This window comes from Eucyclogobius newberryi, unplaced genomic scaffold (genome assembly GCF_026437365.1).
Source record: "Eucyclogobius newberryi isolate DKJ021-1_F unplaced genomic scaffold, fEucNew1.0.hap1 SCAF_6, whole genome shotgun sequence".
NCBI lineage: Eukaryota > Metazoa > Chordata > Actinopteri > Gobiiformes > Gobiidae > Eucyclogobius > Eucyclogobius newberryi.
Window position 1 is genome coordinate 23002963 of NW_027316278.1, and position 19219 is coordinate 23022181.

The 19219-nt window shown below is 46.7% G+C and overlaps 1 protein-coding gene across 1 annotated transcript in view; it reads left to right on the top strand.

Annotated features, from left to right (window-relative positions):
- Positions 1-18688, top strand: part of LOC140346673 (transmembrane protein 132D) — a 244938-nt gene extending 226250 nt beyond the window's left edge. Inside the window, exons 8-16 of the mRNA XM_072432849.1 lie at positions 9512-9575; positions 10410-10541; positions 11516-11593; positions 13408-13470; positions 14332-14460; positions 15193-15321; positions 15888-16181; positions 16466-16719; positions 16801-18688. Coding sequence (XP_072288950.1) covers positions 9512-9575; positions 10410-10541; positions 11516-11593; positions 13408-13470; positions 14332-14460; positions 15193-15321; positions 15888-16181; positions 16466-16719; positions 16801-17413 — 1756 coding nt within the window. The 3' untranslated portion in view covers positions 17414-18688. The remainder of the gene's footprint in view (positions 1-9511; positions 9576-10409; positions 10542-11515; positions 11594-13407; positions 13471-14331; positions 14461-15192; positions 15322-15887; positions 16182-16465; positions 16720-16800) is intronic.
- Positions 18689-19219: the final 531 nt, after the last annotated feature.

The following is a 19219-nucleotide window of genomic DNA, read 5'->3' on the forward strand; positions in this document are numbered from 1 at the left end:
GGGGGTAATGCGTGTGTGTTTGGAGGAAGGGTGGAGGTGGGGGTGGGGGTAATGCGTGTATGTTTGGAGGAAGGGTGGAGGTGGAGGTGGGGGTAATGCGTGTATGTTTGGAGGAAGGGTGGAGGTGGAGGTGGGGGTGGGGGTAATGCGTGTATGTTTGGAGGAAGGGTGGAGGTGGGGGTGGGGGTAATGCGTGTGTGTTTGGAGGAAGGGTGGAGGTGGGGGTGGGGGTAATGCGTGTATGTTTGGAGGAAGGGTGGAGGTGGAGGTGGGGGTAATGCGTGTATGTTTGGAGGAAGGGTGGAGGTGGAGGTGGGGGTGGGGGTAATGCGTGTATGTTTGGAGGAAGGGTGGAGGTGCAAGTGCGGGTAATGCGTGTATGTTTGGAGGAAGGGTGGAGGTGGAGGTGGGGGTAATGAGTGTATGTTTGGAGGAAGGGTGGAGGTGGGGGTGGGGGTAATGCGTGTATGTTTGGAGGAAGGGTGGAGGTGGGGGTGGGGGTAATGCGTGTATGTTTGGAGGAAGGATGGAGGTGGAGGTGGGGGTAATGCGTGTATGTTTGGAGGAAGGGTGGAGGTGGAGGTGGGGGTAATGCGTGTATGTTTGGAGGAAGGGTGGAGGTGGAGGTGGGGGTAATGCGTGTATGTTTGGAGGAAGGGTGGAGGTGGAGGTGGGGGTGGGGGTAATGCGTGTATGTTTGGAGGAAGGGTGGAGGTGGGGGTAATGCGTGTATGTTTGGAGGAAGGGTGGAGGTGGGGGTGGGGGTAATGCGTGTATGTTTGGAGGAAGGGTGGAGGTGGAGGTGGGGGTAATGCGTGTATGTTTGGAGGAAGGGTGGAGGTGGAGGTGGGGGTGGGGGTAATGCGTGTGTGTTTAGAGGAAGGGTGGAGGTGGAGGTGGGGGTAATGCGTGTGTGTTTAGAGGAAGGGTGGAGGTGGGGGTGGGGGTAATGCGTGTGTGTTTAGAGGAAGGGTGGAGGTGGGGGTAATGCCTGTGTGTTTAGAGGAAGGGTGGAGGTGGAGGTGGGGGTAATGCGTGTGTGTTTAGAGGAAGGGTGGAGGTGGGGGTGGGGGTAATGCGTGTGTGTTTAGAGGAAGGGTGGAGGTGGAGGTGGGGGTAATGCGTGTGTGTTTAGAGGAAGGGTGGAGGTGGAGGTGGGGGTAATGCGTGTGTGTTTAGAGGAAGGGTGGAGGTGGGGGTGGGGGTAATGCGTGTGTGTTTAGAGGAAGGGTGGAGGTGGGGGTAATGCGTGTGTGTTTAGAGGAAGGGTGGAGGTGGAGGTGCAAGTGGGGGTAATGCGTGTATGTTTGGAGGAAGGGTGGAGGTGGAGGTGGGGGTAATGAGTGTATGTTTGGAGGAAGGGTGGAGGTGGGGGTGGGGGTAATGCGTGTATGTTTGGAGGAAGGGTGGAGGTGGGGGTAATGCGTGTATGTTTGGAGGAAGGGTGGAGGTGGAGGTGGGGGTAATGCGTGTATGTTTGGAGGAAGGGTGGAGGTGGAGGTGGGGGTAATGCGTGTATGTTTGGAGGAAGGGTGGAGGTGGAGGTGGGGGTAATGTGTGTATGTTTGGAGGAAGGGTGGAGGTGGAGGTGGGGGTGGGGGTAATGCGTGTATGTTTGGAGGAAGGGTGGAGGTGGGGGTGGGGGTAATGCGTGTATGTTTGGAGGAAGGGTGGAGGTGGGGGTGGGGGTAATGTGTGTATGTTTGGAGGAAGGGTGGAGGTGGAGGTGGGGGTGGGGGTAATGCGTGTATGTTTGGAGGAAGGGTGGAGGTGGAGGTGGGGGTGGGGGTAATGCGTGTGTGTTTAGAGGAAGGGTGGAGGTGGGGGTAATGCGTGTGTGTTTAGAGGAAGGGTGGAGGTGGGGGTGGGGGTAATGCGTGTGTGTTTAGAGGAAGGGTGGAGGTGGGGGTGGGGGTAATGCCTGTGTGGTTAGAGGAAGGGTGGAGGTGGGGGTAATGCGTGTGTGTTTAGAGGAAGGGTGGAGGTGGGGGTTGGGGTAATGCGTGTGTGGTTAGAGGAAGGGTGGAGGTGGAGGTGGGGGTGGGGGTAATGCGTGTATGTTTGGAGGAAGGGTGGAGGTGGAGGTGGGGGTGGGGGTAATGCCTGTCTGTTTGGAGGAAGGGTGGAGGTGGGGGTGGGGGTAATGCGTGTGTGTTTAGAGGAAGGGTGGAGGTGGGGGTGGGGGTAATGCGTGTGTGTTTAGAGGAAGGGTGGAGGTGGGGGTGGGGGTAATGCGTGTGTGTTTAGAGGAAGGGTGGAGGTGGGGGTGGGCGTAATGCGTGTGTGTTTAGAGGAAGGGTGGAGGTGGAGGTGGGGGTAATGCGTGTGTGTTTAGAGGAAGGGTGGAGGTGGGGGTAATGCGTGTGTGTTTAGAGGAAGGGTGGAGGTGGGGGTGGGGGTAATGCGTGTGTGTTTAGAGGAAGGGTGGAGGTGGAGGTGGGGGTAATGCGTGTGTGTTTAGAGGAAGGGTGGAGGTGGGGGTAATGCGTGTGTGTTTAGAGGAAGGGTGGAGGTGGGGGTGGGGGTAATGCGTGTGTGTTTAGAGGAAGGGTGGAGGTGGGGGTAATGCGTGTGTGTTTAGAGGAAGGGTGGATGTGGGGTGGGGTAATGCGTGTGTGTTTAGAGGAAGGGTGGAGGTGGGGGTGGGGGTAATTCGTGTGTGTTTAGAGGAAGGGTGGAGGTGGAGGTGGGGGTAATGCGTGTGTGTTTAGAGGAAGGGTGGAGGTGGGGGTGGGGGTAATGTGTGTATGTTTGGAGGAAGGGTGGAGGTGGGGGTGGGGGTAATGCGTGTATGTTTGGAGGAAGGGTGGAGGTGGAGGTGGGGGTAATGCGTGTATGTTTGGAGGAAGGGTGGAGGTGGAGTTGGGGGTAATGCGTGTATGTTTGGAGGAAGGGTGGAGGTGGGGGTGGGGGTAATGCGTGTGTGTTTGGAGGAAGGGTGGAGGTGGAGGTGGGGGTAATGTGTGTGTGTTTAGAGGAAGGGTGGAGGTGGGGGTGGGGGTAATGCGTGTGTGTTTAGAGGAAGGGTGGAGGTGGGGGTAATGCGTGTGTGTTTAGAGGAAGGGTGGAGGTGGAGGTGGGGGTAATTCGTGTGTGTTTAGAGGAAGGGTGGAGGTGTGGGTGGGGGTAATGCGTGTGTGTTTAGAGGAAGGGTGGAGGTGGAGGTGGGGGTAATGCGTGTTTGTTTAGAGGAAGGGTGGAGGTGGAGGTGGGGGTAATGCGTGTGTGTTTAGAGGAAGGGTGGAGGTGGAGGTGGGGGTAATGCGTGTGTGTTTAGAGGAAGGGTGGAGGTGGGAGTGGGGGTAATGCGTGTGTGTTTAGAGGAAGGGTGGAGGTGGAGGTGGGGGTAATGCGTGTGTGTAGGTGGGGGTAATGCGTGTGTGTTTAGAGGAAGGGTGGAGGTGGAGGTGGGGGTAATGCGTGTGTGTTTAGAGGAAGGGTGGAGGTGGAGGTGGGGGTAATGCGTGTGTGTTTAGAGGAAGGGTGGAGGTGGAGGTGGGGGTAATGCGTGTGTGTTTAGAGGAAGGGTGGAGGTGGGGGTGGGGGTAATGCGTGTGTGTTTAGAGGAAGGGTGGAGGTGGAGGTGGGGGTAATGCGTGTGTGTTTAGAGGAAGGGTGGAGGTGGAGGTGGGGGTAATGCGTGTGTGTTTAGAGGAAGGGTGGAGGTGGGGGTGGGGGTAATGCGTGTGTGTTTAGAGGAAGGGTGGAGGTGGAGGTGGGGGTAATGCGTGTGTGTTTAGAGGAAGGGTGGAGGTGGAGGTGGGGGTAATGCGTGTGTGTTTAGAGGAAGGGTGGAGGTGGGGGTGGGGGTAATGCGTGTGTGTTTAGAGGAAGGGTGGAGGTGGAGGTGGGGGTAATGCGTGTGTGTTTAGAGGAAGGGTGGAGGTGGGGGTAATGCGTGTGTGTTTAGAGGAAGGGTGGAGGTGGGGGTAATGCGTGTGTGTTTAGAGGAAGGGTGGAGGTGGGGGTAATGCGTGTGTGTTTAGAGGAAGGGTGGAGGTGGAGGTGGGGGTAATGCGTGTATGTTTAGAGGAAGGGTGGAGGTGGAGGTGGGGGTAATGCCTGTGTGTTTAGAGGAAGGGTGGAGGTGGGGGTAATGCGTGTGTGTTTAGAGGAAGGGTGGAGGTGGGGGTAATGCGTGTGTGTTTAGAGGAAGGGTGGAGGTGGGGGTAATGCGTGTGTGTTTAGAGGAAGGGTGGAGGTGGGGGTAATGCGTGTATGTTTAGAGGAAGGGTGGAGGTGGAGGTGGGGGTAATGCGTGTGTGTTTAGAGGAAGGGTGGAGGTGGGGGTAATGCGTGTGTGTTTAGAGGAAGGGTGGAGGTGGGGGTAATGCGTGTGTGTTTAGAGGAAGGGTGGAGGTGGGGGTAATGCGTGTGTGTTTAGAGGAAGGGTGGAGGTGGAGGTGGGGGTAATGCGTGTGTGTTTAGAGGAAGGGTGGAGGTGGGGGTAATGCGTGTGTGTTTAGAGGAAGGGTGGAGGTGGAGGTGGGGGTAATGCGTGTGTGTTTAGAGGAAGGGTGGAGGTGGGGGTAATGCGTGTGTGTTTAGAGGAAGGGTGGAGGTGGGGGTAATGCGTGTGTGTTTAGAGGAAGGGTGGAGGTGGAGGTGGGGGTAATGCGTGTGTGTTTAGAGGAAGGGTGGAGGTGGGGGTAATGCGTGTGTGTTTAGAGGAAGGGTGGAGGTGGAGGTGGGGGTAATGCGTGTGTGTTTAGAGGAAGGGTGGAGGTGGAGGTGGGGGTAATGCGTGTGTGTCTAGAGGAAGGGTGGAGGTGGGGGTAATGCGTGTGTGTTTAGAGGAAGGGTGGAGGTGGAGGTGGGGGTAATGCGTGTGTGTTTAGAGGAAGGGTGGAGGTGGAGGTGGGGGTAATGCGTGTGTGTTTAGAGGAAGGGTGGAGGTGGAGGTGGGGGTAATGCGTGTGTGTTTAGAGGAAGGGTGGAGGTGGAGGTGGGGGTAATGCGTGTGTGTTTAGAGGAAGGGTGGAGTTGGGGGTAATGCGTGTGTGTTTAGAGGAAGGGTGGAGGTGGAGGTGGGGGTAATGCGTGTGTGTTTAGAGGAAGGGTGGAGGTGGAGGTGGGGGTAATGCGTGTGTGTTTAGAGGAAGGGTGGAGGTGGAGGTGGGGGTAATGCGTGTGTGTTTAGAGGAAGGGTGGAGGTGGGGGTAATGCGTGTATGTTTGGAGGAAGGGTGGAGGTGGGGGTGGGGGTAATGCGTGTGTGTTTGGAGGAAGGGTGGAGGTGGAGGTGGGGGTAATGTGTGTGTGTTTAGAGGAAGGGTGGAGGTGGGGGTGGGGGTAATGCGTGTGTGTTTAGAGGAAGGGTGGAGGTGGGGGTAATGCGTGTGTGTTTAGAGGAAGGGTGGAGGTGGAGGTGGGGGTAATTCGTGTGTGTTTAGAGGAAGGGTGGAGGTGTGGGTGGGGGTAATGCGTGTGTGTTTAGAGGAAGGGTGGAGGTGGAGGTGGGGGTAATGCGTGTTTGTTTAGAGGAAGGGTGGAGGTGGAGGTGGGGGTAATGCGTGTGTGTTTAGAGGAAGGGTGGAGGTGGAGGTGGGGGTAATGCGTGTGTGTTTAGAGGAAGGGTGGAGGTGGGAGTGGGGGTAATGCGTGTGTGTTTAGAGGAAGGGTGGAGGTGGAGGTGGGGGTAATGCGTGTGTGTAGGTGGGGGTAATGCGTGTGTGTTTAGAGGAAGGGTGGAGGTGGAGGTGGGGGTAATGCGTGTGTGTTTAGAGGAAGGGTGGAGGTGGAGGTGGGGGTAATGCGTGTGTGTTTAGAGGAAGGGTGGAGGTGGAGGTGGGAGTAATGCGTGTGTGTTTAGAGGAAGGGTGGAGGTGGGGGTGGGGGTAATGCGTGTGTGTTTAGAGGAAGGGTGGAGGTGGAGGTGGGGGTAATGCGTGTGTGTTTAGAGGAAGGGTGGAGGTGGAGGTGGGGGTAATGCGTGTGTGTTTAGAGGAAGGGTGGAGGTGGGGGTGGGGGTAATGCGTGTGTGTTTAGAGGAAGGGTGGAGGTGGAGGTGGGGGTAATGCGTGTGTGTTTAGAGGAAGGGTGGAGGTGGAGGTGGGGGTAATGCGTGTGTGTTTAGAGGAAGGGTGGAGGTGGGGGTGGGGGTAATGCGTGTGTGTTTAGAGGAAGGGTGGAGGTGGAGGTGGGGGTAATGCGTGTGTGTTTAGAGGAAGGGTGGAGGTGGGGGTAATGCGTGTGTGTTTAGAGGAAGGGTGGAGGTGGGTGTAATGCGTGTGTGTTTAGAGGAAGGGTGGAGGTGGGGGTAATGCGTGTGTGTTTAGAGGAAGGGTGGAGGTGGAGGTGGGGGTAATGCGTGTATGTTTAGAGGAAGGGTGGAGGTGGAGGTGGGGGTAATGCCTGTGTGTTTAGAGGAAGGGTGGAGGTGGGGGTAATGCGTGTGTGTTTAGAGGAAGGGTGGAGGTGGGGGTAATGCGTGTGTGTTTAGAGGAAGGGTGGAGGTGGGGGTAATGCGTGTGTGTTTAGAGGAAGGGTGGAGGTGGGGGTAATGCGTGTATGTTTAGAGGAAGGGTGGAGGTGGAGGTGGGGGTAATGCGTGTGTGTTTAGAGGAAGGGTGGAGGTGGGGGTAATGCGTGTGTGTTTAGAGGAAGGGTGGAGGTGGGGGTAATGCGTGTGTGTTTAGAGGAAGGGTGGAGGTGGGGGTAATGCGTGTGTGTTTAGAGGAAGGGTGGAGGTGGAGGTGGGGGTAATGCGTGTGTGTTTAGAGGAAGGGTGGAGGTGGGGGTAATGCGTGTGTGTTTAGAGGAAGGGTGGAGGTGGAGGTGGGGGTAATGCGTGTGTGTTTAGAGGAAGGGTGGAGGTGGGGGTAATGCGTGTGTGTTTAGAGGAAGGGTGGAGGTGGAGGTGGGGGTAATGCGTGTGTGTTTAGAGGAAGGGTGGAGGTGGAGGTGGGGGTAATGCGTGTGTGTTTAGAGGAAGGGTGGAGGTGGGGGTAATGCGTGTGTGTTTAGAGGAAGGGTGGAGGTGGAGGTGGGGGTAATGCGTGTGTGTTTAGAGGAAGGGTGGAGGTGGAGGTGGGGGTAATGCGTGTGTGTTTAGAGGAAGGGTGGAGGTGGGGGTAATGCGTGTGTGTTTAGAGGAAGGGTGGAGGTGGAGGTGGGGGTAATGCGTGTGTGTTTAGAGGAAGGGTGGAGGTGGAGGTGGGGGTAATGCGTGTGTGTTTAGAGGAAGGGTGGAGGTGGAGGTGGGGGTAATGCGTGTGTGTTTAGAGGAAGGGTGGAGGTGGGGGTAATGCGTGTGTGTTTAGAGGAAGGGTGGAGGTGGAGGTGGGGGTAATGCGTGTGTGTTTAGAGGAAGGGTGGAGGTGGAGGTGGGGGTAATGCGTGTGTGTTTAGAGGAAGGGTGGAGGTGGAGGTGGGGGTAATGCGTGTGTGTTTAGAGGAAGGGTGGAGGTGGGGGTAATGCGTGTGTGTTTAGAGGAAGGGTGGAGGTGGAGGTGGGGGTAATGCGTGTGTGTTTAGAGGAAGGGTGGAGGTGGAGGTGGGGGTAATGCGTGTGTGTTTAGAGGAAGGGTGGAGGTGGAGGTGGGGGTAATGCGTGTGTGTTTAGAGGAAGGGTGGAGGTGGAGGTGGGGGTAATGCGTGTATGTTTGGGGCTGTGTAGATACGACACAGAGGGAGAGCACAACAAAGGCCCAGTGTCTCTGACTCCAAAAAAAGACCTGATCCCGCCACAAAACCTGCAGAGATCCTCATGTTCTGACTTCTATTTCACGTGTCATAGCTTCATGTGCTTTTTGTAGACTTCTTTTTGCCTTTTTTGTGTGTAATAATGTTACCTTGTAAACTAGTATGAAGTATTGCGTAAATAGCTTTGGATGGAACGTCAAAACACGCCCGTCACTATGGAAATCCGCCATGTTTGTTGCTGGTGTGCTAAATGTGCATAGAGATACATTTGCCAAAAATGTTAAAAAGTAAACGAAACAGCCGTGGAATTGCTGTACCTGAGCCACTACTGGTAACTGCTTTTTAATGAATGCTAAGTGAAGTAATTAGCGTCTTAAAATCTCCATTGGTTCAACATTAGCGTGAAAATTGTTTGAGCTCTATATAGACCTTTTAAAAGTCTGTAAACAAAATCATTCCGGAATGGAGGGAAATATATGGTGAAATAAAATGCTATTTCAATTTAAGAAAAAAATAAGTCTCAGAATATCACAAACTAACTTGACATCTCTTTTATCAAATAAAAACTACTATATATCTGATTTTAACACATTTTTCACTGTATTTGTTTATCTAATAGGAGATGAATAAAGGCAAAATCCTGATTTTTAGGTTTCCATTCACATATATTTACAGAAATGTTGACTCCACCATAATTGTTTTTATTTCATCTATAGATAGTTTACATACGTCACGTTTATGAAGCTAAAATAGATTTTTGAACCTAGAAATTCCTATTTTGTCCACCCTCTTTTTTTTTCATACAGAAGCAATATAACTGACATTTCTTCACTGGAATATCAAAATCGTTTGTTATAAAGACTTCCAATCGTTAGCATTAGATCTGTTAATAATTTTAAATATCTTATCGTCTTATCTTCATTTTCTTCCTGTTGCCTACATTCTGGAATTATTAACATTCTGATAACATATATTTTAAAGGGTCACAACAAAAATATGTGTTATGTTACAAAAACACCATTATATGATAAATCAATATAAATGTATTCACCTGCATATCTTATAATAGTCATGTGCAATCTTTAACATTTTGTGCTTGGGATCGTTTCATATGTGACATTATGTTCTGCCTCTTTTGTAAACAGAAATGAAAAGGTATTTTAATATGCAACAGCAATAAATAGAGTCTTCAGAGAATAAACACATTGCATTCTGTTTGATTTTGTCACATTATTGCTAAAAGTGCTTTTAGATGATAAAAACACAAACAGAAAAAATAATTGGAGAGCGAAAAAGATTGCACTGCCTGTTTAAACTACCGTGAGGCCGGCTCTTTTCACCTCTGCACAATACAGTCTGTGAAGAGGAACAAAGGCAATTTCAAGCTGGGAAAAAAACAACACATTCTATCTAATCTAAATCTGAATTTGCCAGAAAATATTGTGTACATAGTAAGCCTATTTTTATTTGTTATCTTTTAATACATTTAAATTGTTTTTCTTCAAAAAACGTGCCCTTTTTGATTCTATATATCTTGTTTTTATCATTGTTCATTGTTTTATGTTGCACCAAAACACCAAAGCAAGTTCCTATGTTTGTGAATTTGTCCATTGACAACGGCAATAAGCATTTTCTGATTCTGATTCTGATTCTAGTAATAAAAAAACAGCGCCAAATGAAAGGCAGTGATGTCCGTTGGGGCTTTGGTGAGGTGTGTGAGAAGTAACTGAGGTGTGTGTTCTTGAACAGAGTGGATTAGACTCAGAATAAAGAATGTTGTCTCTCTCAGAGGAGGTGTAACCTGCAGCTAAAACCAGACACTAGATTTGCAGCCTTTACCTAATCATCTGTTCCTCTTTCTCTCACAGACCCACTCGAGACAGTGAAGACGATGAGGATGACGAGAAGAAGGGCAAAGGCTGCACCCTCCAGGTTTAGTACTAGATTACTCACCATCGCCAGAGCCAGTTTGTTCCGCTGTTTAAAGGGCCACTGTTTTTTTACCATGTATATATTGCTTTGCCTGGATTGTTCCACAGCATTAAACATATTTATCTCCATGGAAAAAAACATGCAACACCATCAGGCCGTCAGGTAAACTCTGTGGAGAGGTGAACCTGCTCATTGTCAGAATGCATGTCTTTCAATGTGTTTTCAGCAATAAAAACCCAAAAAGGAGATACATTATAATTTGGGATTCATGTATTTAGTATTGAACTTAAATGTTAGCAGATCATAATTTTGGTGTTTGTGCATTGTAAAACGACATATAATACAACTTAGAAACAGACTTCCTGTTCAAAACTGCTGAACTGATAAGACTTTTCAGTGACATTTCCCCACAACAAGGTGCAGAATGTCATTTATATGTTTTAATTTTTGAATAGTGGCTAGGTGACATGTTGAAACCCTATCGTTATCAGTCAGAATCAAAAGGATATGTGGGCGGGGTTAAAGGTTAAGTGAAAACTGGAGTTTTCTGAGGACTCGAGCCATTGTTGCAGAACTGTACAGGATTACTCAAACATACAAGAATTAGTCAAAATACAACTTTGAGTAAGACAATGATGAACCAAAGTCAAAAGCTCATTAAAGTCTCCTTATATGTCTCCTTTGATAACATACTGTGGAACATTCCAGGACAGCAATATCATCTCCTTGGACATAAACAAGTCCCGGACCTTCCTCTAAAAAAGTGACATAGTCTGTTTACGTTGGTAGTTAAGTCTGAATGATGATTTTGAGTATCTGTTCTGCTCTTGACAGTACCAGTACGCCTTGGTGAGGGTGCTGACCCATTTTGTGGCAGAATCATCGGATCCTGGTGGAGAGATGGTGTACATGCTTGGATCTGACTGGCAAGCGGACATCACACAGCTTGTCCAGGATCAGTTAAAGGTAACTCAAAGCTGGAATAGCTCATTTTCACATCACTAAACCGGAAGTAGTATTTAAATGTGTCTAATTCAACCTCTTACAAACCCTTTAGCGCATCTTTAAGAAACAGATGTTTATTTTGGGGCTCGTGCACAGCTTTAGAACTACTGTTTTTAGACGGCAGTCACCAATCACCCAAGACAGCCAGCAGCAGTCTCATTTTGTCACAAACTGCTGCTTTTACAATATACTCTTTAAGGGAAAACACAACATTTACTCTAAACAAAGATAATTGGGTGCCAATTTCCCTTCAACAGTACATTTATTATTATACTGTACAATATCTGTACACACACTAAATAATGTTGTATATAAATAAAATACTGTATAATATCAAAACCCCTTCAAAAAGTTTGGACAGGTCAGCACAAAGTACAAGTAATTGGTTTTCAAAAGGAATAATTTGATTGAACTTCGATTCAATAATATTTCTGTTTTGCCCAAAATCACAACAGCTGTTGCCTCGGTGAGGTTCCAGATCTGTTGATTCAACCAACAGAAGGTCAGAGAATCAAACAGTGAAACAACCAAAAGCTGATAAAACAATGTTCACAGGAATTCTCCTTCAAGGCAAAGAAAAACTACACAAAACCCTGTGGGAAAAAGTAGAAAAACATGCTACTCCCACAGACGGACAGGCTCCAGATGGTCCAGGACAGACGTGCTTCCAGAACTACTTAAATGGAGAGAGGGTGGCTCATCTAGTACGGGGAGAGTTCCTCCAGCAGGTGAGGAGCATCTGGATCTACAGGTCAGGGCAATGGGGCATCTAAGGTGCAGTCGGCACTTGGAGCAGCATCAACAGTGTCTGAAACAGTAGCACGCCCTGAGATTATTTGCATTTACCATTATATTCTTAAAAGTATGTTCATGAGCGTAAAACTACAATTTTCTAAGAGTCTTACAGCCAATATAATGTGGTCTGTACCTTCCAGGTGGATGAGCCTCGCATTGCCAAACTGATTGACGGACGAATCCTGGTGGGACGAGACTTGGGAATGACCACTATCCAGGTACAGCAAAGTCCTTCCTCTCTGTACCTATGTCCCCATTATAAACTCAGCCTCTACTTAACATCAACTGCCTGCGAGAAGAAGACAAGAACGTGCATTCAAATAAAGAAAAGACTGTGAATCATTCTGGGGAGAGGGTGTAATTTGGCAACTCTTGTTATAGCCATAAGTGTCTGAGTGTATGACGCAAACAGTATTCGCTAATTTTCTCCCTCTCTCAGTGATTTTTTTCTTCCTGTTACATAACTTGTTAGCCACAATTAACTGTCGGATTTGGCCCCCGACATCTTGCTGCTATGTTCAGCAATTACAGACTCGACACACTTACACAAGCGCATACACACGGCCTGCATTCTAATGAGCTGGCCTTTTGTAATTAAAGCTACGTGGGGGACTGGCAGAGCGGGGATGTGGACTTGTGTGCTTTACATGGCTGATATGGGGTGCGCACTATGAAAATGCCAGCTTTATGGATGTTGTTCATATAAAGTTAAAGCGCGTGCTTACGGTCTGTTTGAATATTCATGATCGAGGTGATTTGTGGTGGACAGAATGTAAACTAGCACTTCACATTGCCTAAATGAATGGTGCCTTCCCGATTCATGACTGCCTGAATTAAATGGATATACGCATAAAAGTGGCAAGAAAAGTGTTGAAATGTTGTTAATTTTATATTTTAGGTGGTTAAATATTTTATGTCATACACTTTGGACACTTCATAGTCCAATTTTATTTTTATTATTTTACTTATATATTTTGTGATAATATTGTTTGAAAAATATGAAAAGAAAATGTCTTGATTAAGTGTTGACTCAAGCAATAGAAGACAATAACATTTGTTCTTTAAAAATATGCTACAATCAAATATATTACTTAGAGATAATACAAATAAATTCTCAAACTTTACTAGTATTGTCATAGATTTTTGACTGGACTTAAACTGGACTTTACAGGCAGAGATTACGTGGAGCAGCTGAGGTTTTTGTTTGTGTCTGTTTGACTTGGGACCACCATACACAGGACCACCCCCATCCAGCTGTGCTTGATATCAGATCCAGAGGGGAGGATTTTACCCGGCAATTCTCCCAAGATGAGTCGACAGGCGTCATTTTGTAGTTTGACATTTCAATTTTTCACCCCCCCGCCTTCCCGTCTCTGTGTCGCTGCCTCCTCTACTGCGTCCGTCCTGAGGAGCAATCCCACTTCTGTCAATCATCCCATTTTGTTACTTGGTCGAGGTTGGGATTGACTATGTTGCTTGAGAGCTTTTTTGTGTATACCAATCAAACGCGCCTGTCCTCCTGTCAGCAGGCGCAGTGTAGTGCAATACAGCGCCAGGCTCTAATCTGTATCAGCGTCTGTTTCTCTCTTCCCAATCGGCTCCTCGCGCGATCTGTCCTGGTCCATTTGTCAGCGTGTCGTCCCTCTGACACCTCCTCCGTTTATTCTGTGGGTTCGACATCCCTCACTTACTCGTTCTGTCACTTCGACTGTCTGACGCCTGTTGCTTTGTTTATTCTAAATTATTTGGCCAAAGCAAGTTCGAGAACTTTTATTTATAATTTGATTGGGCTTTTTTTGAATCGAGGAAACATCTACAAAAGAACCACATATTGAAATGCTTGCTTCTACGAGCACAATAGTAAATGTAATACAGACTCTGTCTTGAGCCTTTTTGAAACATTTTTTATTTATGCTTGTTGTTTAAGTTTTGTTTAGCTTTTCGAAACAGAACTAAAAGATGGTGTACATTTAAGTATTAACATTGTCAGTGTTTTGAATTGATTTATTCTTAATGTACTGTACGTGTGCAGGTGCTGTCCCCTCTGTCCGACACCATCTTGGCAGAGAAGACCATCACAGTATTAGACGACAAGGTAAAACACACAGTGTGTGTGTGTGTGTCTGTGAGTGTGTGTGTGTGTGTGTGTGTCTGTGTGTGTCTGTGTGTGAGTGTGTGTGTGTGTGTGTGTCTGTGAGTGTGTGTGTGTGTGTGTGTGTCTGTGTGTGTCTGTGTGTGAGTGTGTCTGTGAGTGTCTGTGTGTGAGTGTGTGTGTGTGTGTCTGTGAGTGTGTGTGTGTGTGTGTCTGTGTCTGTGTGTGTGTGTGTGTCTGTGAGTGTGTGTGTGTGTGTGTGTCTGTGAGTGTGTGTGTGTGTGTGTGTGTGTGTGTGTGTGTGTGTGTATGTGTGTGTGTGTCTGTGTGTGTGTGTGTATGTGTGTGTGTGTGTCTGTGTGTGTGTGTGTGTGTGTGTCTGTGTGTGTGTGTGTGTGTGCGTGTGTGTCTGTGTCTGTGTTTCCGGCATGTTGGAAAAACAACGTTTTTGTAAACACAATGCAGTTCATTATCATTTTAAAATAACTCTAAATGTCTCTCTGTGCACCATAGCTCATAATTGTATTGTTTAGCAACTGTGTTCCAGCAGAAAATGTGTTTTAATTTACTGTAATCAACTTCACTCCACCTCAATTTTTTGTCTGTAACTTTCCATTTTGCACAACATCTGAGACCTCGTCTAAACTATATTAAATATATTGGGGTAGAACATGACATGGTGGTTCAAATCAATTTATTACTTGTAATACACACATCAAAATTGGAATTCAGGCACAGAAGTTATAGTAAAATGATCCTCCAGTAGAACACCTTGTACACTTACAAAAATAAAGTATTTGTATTTGACCCAGAGATCACTTTCTGCTGTGAATATCTGTGTGAAAGTTGTGTTTTGTAATCCAGGTGACCATCTCTGACATGGGAGTCCAGCTGGTGTCCTCTCTATCTCTGAGCATGAGCGTCAGTCCTGGAAACAGCCGGGCCATACAGCTCACCACCAGCGCCACGGAGCTGCTGCACGCTCCCAAACAGGTACGAGCGCACACACGGCAAGATTACATCACAATTACATACAGAGATCTGCTAACACATATCCCAGGGCATCGGTTTACCATTTTCATCTAATACCATTACGCACACATGTACTGCCCTCACACAGGTTTGGCGCATAAAGTTTTATAGGCATCATCTTAACCCTTTTGCAATTGCTTAGTTTTCCCTGGAGCTTGTAATCACAGGAGTTGAGCAATAATTGTGTTTTATCATATCGTTATGATCCGCCATAATTACTTTCAAATTAACAGTGTAACTTTCAGGCTTCTGCTGGCATTTTTACCATAATAAAGATTAGGGTAATTACTTCTTTATTTTAATGATTTTATTCTGTGATTATTGTCACACAGGAAACTGCATTCCTCTTCTAACAGCGTGTTCTGTTGAAAGAAAGTATTCAAACGGTTTAACTCAGATGTCTGCAGTGTTTTCAAAATGTCGAAATATTATCAGTATGGGGAAAATGTATCGAGACAAAGAATCTTGGTTTGTCAGAATATTCATACGCACATGGGAAAGAAAGTATTTGGTTATGTAAGCAAATGTGAAAGATAAATGTTGAAACGTTGGGCTGAGTCAATAGATATATCACATGCAGTTATCTATATATAACATAGTGGTTTGAAATGATTGTCTTTCCTGATCCGTCCCTCACAGCTGATGTATAAACAAGGACACGGTCTGACTGTTTGTCATGTCTGTCCCCTGCAGGAGGCCGTGATCAGCGCCTGGATCCAGTACAGTGACGGTTCAGTTACTCCACTCGATATCTACGATCCCAAAGACTTCCTCCTCACGGCTGTGTCTCTGGACGAGAGCGTTATCTCCATCAACAACATGGTATGAGAATACAAAACAATGGACACATAATCATAGCATTGTTATTTTATGGAATTGTTTTAAACTGTAGTGTATTTTGTCCTCATGTGTTAGCGGTGCAATAAGAATACTTACTGTTCTATAAGTACTGTTTTCTGGCCTCAAAATTGTGTTGCCCACAGAAAGTATAATTTGTAGTGAAGGATGTAATACATTTTAAGATGAAATGAAAAACCTATTTTCCAGTAAAACCTGAAATTAAGCATTTTGCATTTGTGTGTAATAAGTGTTGGTTAGATAACACATTTTATGCAATTCTGTGGCTAATCCCAATTTCGCCATTGCAATCACATTATGTTCCATTTCACTTTAGCCTCTAGTTGCCTCCATTAGGATGTAGTATTTGTTTACATGCTTTTAAAGGGCCCATACTTGAAGCTATTACAGCACTATTACAGTTAGAAGCTATAGCTCTAAAAGTATTCTTTGAACTTGATTTCTTTCTTTTTTACCATTGTGTTTGAGTTGTAGTATTTTTTATTTCATGAGCTACAATCTTTCTTATCATAACTGTCAATGTGTCTTAGGAGCAACATTGGCCTGTGGTGGTGGCCGAGGGTGATGGACAGGGGGCGCTGGTCCGTGTCGAGATGATTATCTCCGAGACGTGTCAGAAATCAAAGAGGAAGAGTGTGCTGGCGTCTGGAATCGGTAATGTGTTGGTGAAGTTTGGAGCAAAGTCTGAGAACAGAGGGGCCGTGGGAAGAGGAGGAACGGAGGACAGCACAGTGGACAATACGACCAGTGACCAGAGGAGCCGAGAGGGAGAGTGGAAGGCCAACAGTGTGGCTGAAGACAGAGAGGAGGGAGCCATGAGGAAGGTAACACCTGATTACACAATTAACTATCATTATTATGAACTATTCTATCCAATTGTTTTCAACTCAATGGGTGTCATTATTTTAATCATTTTTTTAATAACTGACCAGTCTATTACTAATAGCCGAATGTGACTATTGAATGAGTGTATATAGTACATGTATTTCTCTGTTCCTTGTGTACCTCTTTTCACATCCTCTGAAATGACCTGGAAGGATCCGGGCTTGCACTTGTGCTAATGAATTAATCGTTTTCTAATGAATCTGTTTTGCTTTGCCCTCACCAGTTCAGCACAACAACCAAGAGCACTGTGACGCAGCGTTCTTCAGGAGGTAAAGCAGGAGGCAATCGTGCAGGGTCAGTCAGTCTGGGGGAGTCCGGTAACCCCGCCCAGGTGGAGGTGCCCAGGGCAGGGGGCAGTGAGCTGAGTCACCCCACTAGAGGATTGTCCGACCTGGAGATAGGCATGTACGCTCTGCTGGGGGTCTTCTGTCTGGCAATACTGGTCTTCCTCATCAACTGTGTCAGTTTTGCTTTCAGGTAAAGAGTTATTACAATTCAAAGTAAGATTCAAAAGTCTGTCATTATATTTGAGGGGTCTGATTGGTGGTTGTTTTTTAGGTACCGTCACAAACAGGTCCCAGTGCTGGAAGCAGGAGACAACATGAACCACGCCCACGACTGGGTTTGGCTTGGCAATGAGGCAGACATTTTGGGCGACCACTCGGACCAGTGCCAGGCCGGGCTGCCAGACGAGTGCACCACAATCATCGACCGGACAGAGGGCACCTATGAGGAGAGCAAGTACCTGCTGAACGGGACGGAGAACACCTTGATGATGGGTGTGGGGCATGGGATGGGGACCCTCCCTGGTGTCTCCAGTGTGCACCGGGGCATCCCTCACCGTCAGACTTTACCTCGGTCAGGCCCAGAGCCTCGCCAGTGCCTTTCAGCCATCACCACAAGTGGAAAAGACACTGCAGCTGAGCACCTCAATAACTCCCCTCGAGCCGCAGCAGCTGCTGTTGCAGCTGCAAAACGCAAACGTGTCAAGTTCACTTCTTTTGCCACAGTTCTGCCCAACGACAACTCGGGCAGCAGTGGGGTGTACGCCAACACAACAGGCCTGATGTCCAACGGGAGCGAGGACGACATCAAGTGGGTGTGCCAGGACATGGACCTGAGTCAGTCTGAAATCAGAACCTACATGGAGCGGCTACAAGACAATCTGTGACTGTCCAAACAAACTGCTGGGTCTGTGGAGAGGACGGGAGATGAAGGACAATGAATACAATTCACCTGTAATGCCTTTGACATGGGTGGAGCGGCAGCAGTGTGCAGGGTTAGAGGGCAGAGAAACACACGAATGGTTACCTAATCAAAGGTGTTCATCCGAATTAACAAGTGCAAGTTTTGCTTTGTGATAAAAATCAGTTTTACCAAGAAAAACACAGTATAGTCAGGGTTTATACTAGGCGACTGTAAAGCCACAATACAATGTAATAAGTTTGATTTGTGTTGACTTGTTTGGAGTTTTGGCTGGCATAGCTGCAATTTCATTATGACAAATGTAGTCTTGATACAATGATGCCCTTTAAGTAATACAGTTTTGTAAAAACAAGTGCACATTTACTTTGCCATCTGTGTTGTTTTCTCCTGATAGCATTTTTGTTTGACATGTAACCAAAGTTGAACAAAGTGAAAATAATTGCATCTGCTATTACAGTGAACACCCCATCGTGCAGAACAGAATGGCATTACAATGGAAAGTCATGTGGCCGGTTTCTCCCTTCATCCCACGACCAAGGCATTTAGAATTGCACAATTGAAAACAGGAAAAAAGGACATTGGCCATATAAAGGCTTACTTCCTGCTTTCAGACAAACCATGAGCCAATGACAGCTGTGTCCCTCTGTCATCCCTTCAGCCCTCTCCTTGTTTCGATTGGACGATCAAAAAGACATGTATGCACTGCAGTGGCACTTTTCTGCCTGGTTTTGCAGATCCTTCTGAACTCAAGTCACATGGAGATCTGAACAGAAGAGGATACAACTGTTCAATACATAACTCCTAGATATGGCTTCATAAAACATACAAACAACAACTTTGATGAACTTTTTATAAATATTGTCCCTGTTTAGTTGTCCTTTTTATAATTAGTATTTTTTCTTTTATTATTTCCTCATTTTAAAGTAGGATCACTTTATTTTTAGGAATTTTAAGACGATTTAAAGAATATAATCTGTTGCTTTTAGAAATCTATTTATTTAAATAAAACAACTGCGAGGGTGAGGAAACAGAGAATGCCTGGACAGAATGATAGCACATATGGAGCCGCGGGAACGTGGAGGAAAGGGTTGGGTTACCTCACCTTCAATAAGCTCAGGTGAAGAGTCCTGAAGAACCGACAATAAGAGGTGGACTGTAAGATTGTTAAGATTGCAATATTTATTTATAAGTGTGATTCAGAGTACACTGTATGTTGTAAATAAATAAACATGCTTAAAAAGTGCTTGTGAATAAGACTACAGGTCACTAGCCAACTACATGGTGACATTTTGTACATTTTACAGGACGATATGGTACATACTATCTACCGCCACAATGTGAAAAAGTGATCTTACTGGTTTGTTTTCCAAAAATGTAGTTGTTTTGAAGTGCTCCAAACATTTTTGTCTTTGTACAGGGTAGGAACAGGTACAATAATACAGGAGGAGTACAAGGAGGACTAAAACCAAATGTACAATTTTAAAGGTAATGGAATGGCAATTTAGACCAAGTAACAGTGTTCAACAACCCAGTCTCCCAGAAATATTGTTGCTATGTAATATGAAACAATGCACAAGTTTAAGCATTTATGGCACTGTAGTCAATTGTTGAGAACTTGATCGAAACTGCTTAATTCTCCAATTGATTAAGAATTTTCTTATTGTGTTCTTGGTTACACTATTTTTTGTTCCTGATATAGAAGAAACAACACAAACTATGCTTACTTCTCTGTTGGTGTTTACGCATTATGGCAGAAAATATTTGCGCTAAG